The sequence below is a fragment of the Verticillium alfalfae genome, genomic scaffold (assembly GCF_000150825.1).
Source record: "Verticillium alfalfae VaMs.102 supercont1.1 genomic scaffold, whole genome shotgun sequence".
Classification (NCBI taxonomy): Eukaryota; Fungi; Ascomycota; class Sordariomycetes; order Glomerellales; family Plectosphaerellaceae; genus Verticillium; species Verticillium alfalfae.
The window spans coordinates 4,498,352-4,500,833 of NW_003315038.1; the positions used below are offsets into that span (position 1 = coordinate 4,498,352).

Consider the following 2,482-nt stretch of genomic DNA (forward strand, 5'->3'; position numbering starts at 1 on the left):
GGAGAACAAAAAAAAAAAAATAACCTGAATGTGTTTCATTCACACAGTGACTGGGGGGGAATTCTTCCTCAAACAAAGAAAATCGCCCCCCCCCATCGTGGGTCATGCTCCGACAACAAACTAACCCTCCCACGCCATTTTTTTTTTTTTCCCCCCCCAAAGGGGGGGGGGGGCCCCCCCGTCCCGTTCGCGGCGGGGTGGTCATATAGGGGGGCATCTCGGGCATACTCCTCGCGAGAACATGCGTCGTTCGGCCAGCTGTTCCATCATTTCGATGAAGCGCTTGCCGTCGTTCTTGAGTAGGTCATCCGCAACGGTGAGTATGCCACCTAAGTTCATGTTACCATAACTGCAGAGGAGAGAGTCGAGGAGCTGCATACCCTTGACTTGTAGGCTGTTACCGAAAGTCAGGAAGTCAGCCATGTCGCGGTCATGAGGATGGACATCTTCTGGAGGTTCGTCTTCGCTATAGTCGTCGTCCTCGTCAACATCCCTCTTCGTCTTCTTCTTCGTCGTCCTCCTCGCCCGCTATAGTCAAGTTCCTCGTCGTCTTCGTCATCCCCGACGTGTTCAACTATGCGACCCCGTGACGGCGGTTGCCTTGCGTAGGCACTCGCTATGCGGCCGCGTATCGGGAAGTCGCGCGGCAGCGGAAGGACCATCGGCTTGGTTGGCAAACTGTTCGAACTCCTCATAGTACGCGTCGTACAGGCCCTCCAGCTCCTCTTCTATGGCGGTACGCTAGCGGCCGCAGACGGTGCAGCTGCACGTGTGCTTTTGCTGTTCCTTCATTTTGCGCAGCACAGCGTCCTTCTCGACCTTGACCAACGACTTGCGATCCTCCTCACCGAGGCCTAGCCAAAACTCCTTGATCCGCTCTCGCTCCTCCTGCGAGCTCGTGTTCCAGATCTTCTCCTTGGAGATACCAGGGCCTCGTGGTGGGAGCGGGTGGGATTCTGTGGCAGGCGGCGGGACATTGGCTGACTGGGGATCGTCGGCAGTGGCTTGCGCGACGCCGTTCTTCTTCTTCTTCTTCCTGGACTTTTTTGACTTGCCAGACGTCGTGCCGTTGGTATTGGCGTGATTGTCTCCTTCCCTATCCTCCTCCTCATCGGTCGCTTCGGGCTCCACTTCATGTTGGCGAGTGGATGGGCTGGGCTTCGGCGCGGCGGAAGGCGTGGTCGGAGGCACGGGCTCAGACGTTGTGTTCGTCGCAGCTGCCGCCTGCTCGGCAGCGGCCTTGGCAGCAAGCTTTGCTCGCCTCTTCTGCTTTTTACGATTGACCGCTGGGGCGGGTTCCTGATCGACGGGACTGGTCCCGTTCGTCGCTGGTAACACGGGGGCCTTGGTCGTGGTTGTCGGCGTGGAGGGTTGGGAAGCATCGGTGCTTTGAGCAGACTTGGGTACGGTGATGATCTTTGAGCCATCTTTGTTCGTGTACCTGGCCGTGGCCTTGGCGTTAGGCGATGGCGGAGGCTGCGCCGCCGGCTGGCGTTGGTTGGCAGGCATATCAGGAGTCTGCCGGGGAGCAGGTTGAGGACGTTGATACCATGGGCAGGTCAAGCAGCTGGGCTGGTGTGGAGAGAGCGAGAGAGTGAGTAAAAGGGAGAGAAGGTGCCAGGTCTGTGGGGCTAGAATGATAGAGAGGGCAGGTTAGCGAAGATGTCGTCACAGGGTTGGGTCGAATTCGGGTGGTGGTTAGGCAAGGAGGGCAGTCGGGATCCCGGGGCTTGTTGCGGATCGCGAGTCGGAGTGTTCGCCGAATAGAACGCGTCGTTGTACTAAGCAGCAAAGACTACTAAGCAGCAGAGACAGGTGGGCAGGGCAAGGCGTAGGCCTCAGGCAGTGGAGTGGCGGGAGGGTTATACTGCGGCGTGAGGGATGACGAGGCAGAACTCACTATAGCGGCGAAATGCAAGAATGAGAGGGGTGGCGGCGAGGCAGGAGGTAAGGCTGCAAGTCGCGTCGATCGAGGCAAGAGGGGCGCGCGTCGAGCGATACCGAGTGGCGTGGGATAGTGGTCGTCGAAGGCGGGAGGTCGTTCGCGATGTTGGTCGCCGCGGTGCAGTTGGTACACAGTCAAGGTAGAGAGGTTGTCCTGTCCTAGGTGGTGCCTCTTTGGTCCGGGGGGCAAGGCGGAAGTCACTTTGCTGTGTAATCTAGCGGGAGGAGTACCTGGGTTCGACCAGGAGTAGGGCCTTCCTGCAGGTGCGAGGCACTTGATCAATCAGATTTCGAGGCTGCGAATTTGGTGCGAGTCACGTGGTACGCTTTGGTGACGACGGAATTGGACGATTCGCATGGGCAAACGGGCAGGTAGTCAGTCAGGCCTGAGGCATGTTTCGAGTGAATGGATACTGATTATGTAACTCCGAGACGTCATCCTCAGTGTCGCCGTGCCAGCCCGGATCGGAACCCAGGCATCGGAACCCAAGCGTCGGGCCATCAAGGTTGGATGCGCTAACCCAACAGTTTGGTCCTT

The 2,482-nt window shown here is 58.3% G+C and overlaps 2 protein-coding genes across 2 annotated transcripts; both read right to left on the bottom strand.

Moving 5' to 3' along the window:
- Positions 1 to 201: 201 nt before the first annotated feature.
- Positions 202 to 423, bottom strand: VDBG_01371 (conserved hypothetical protein; the record flags this gene model as incomplete). The annotated part of the gene is made up of 1 exon (XM_003009642.1): positions 202 to 423. The coding sequence occupies one exon, from the start codon at positions 421 to 423 to the stop codon at positions 202 to 204; it is 222 nt and encodes a 73-aa protein (XP_003009688.1).
- A 318-nt stretch (positions 424 to 741) lies between these two features.
- Positions 742 to 1,509, bottom strand: VDBG_01372 (predicted protein; the record flags this gene model as incomplete). The annotated part of the gene is made up of 1 exon (XM_003009643.1): positions 742 to 1,509. One exon carries the CDS (start codon positions 1,507 to 1,509, stop codon positions 742 to 744), a length of 768 nt encoding a protein of 255 aa, XP_003009689.1.
- Between the last annotated feature and the right edge of the window lie 973 nt (positions 1,510 to 2,482).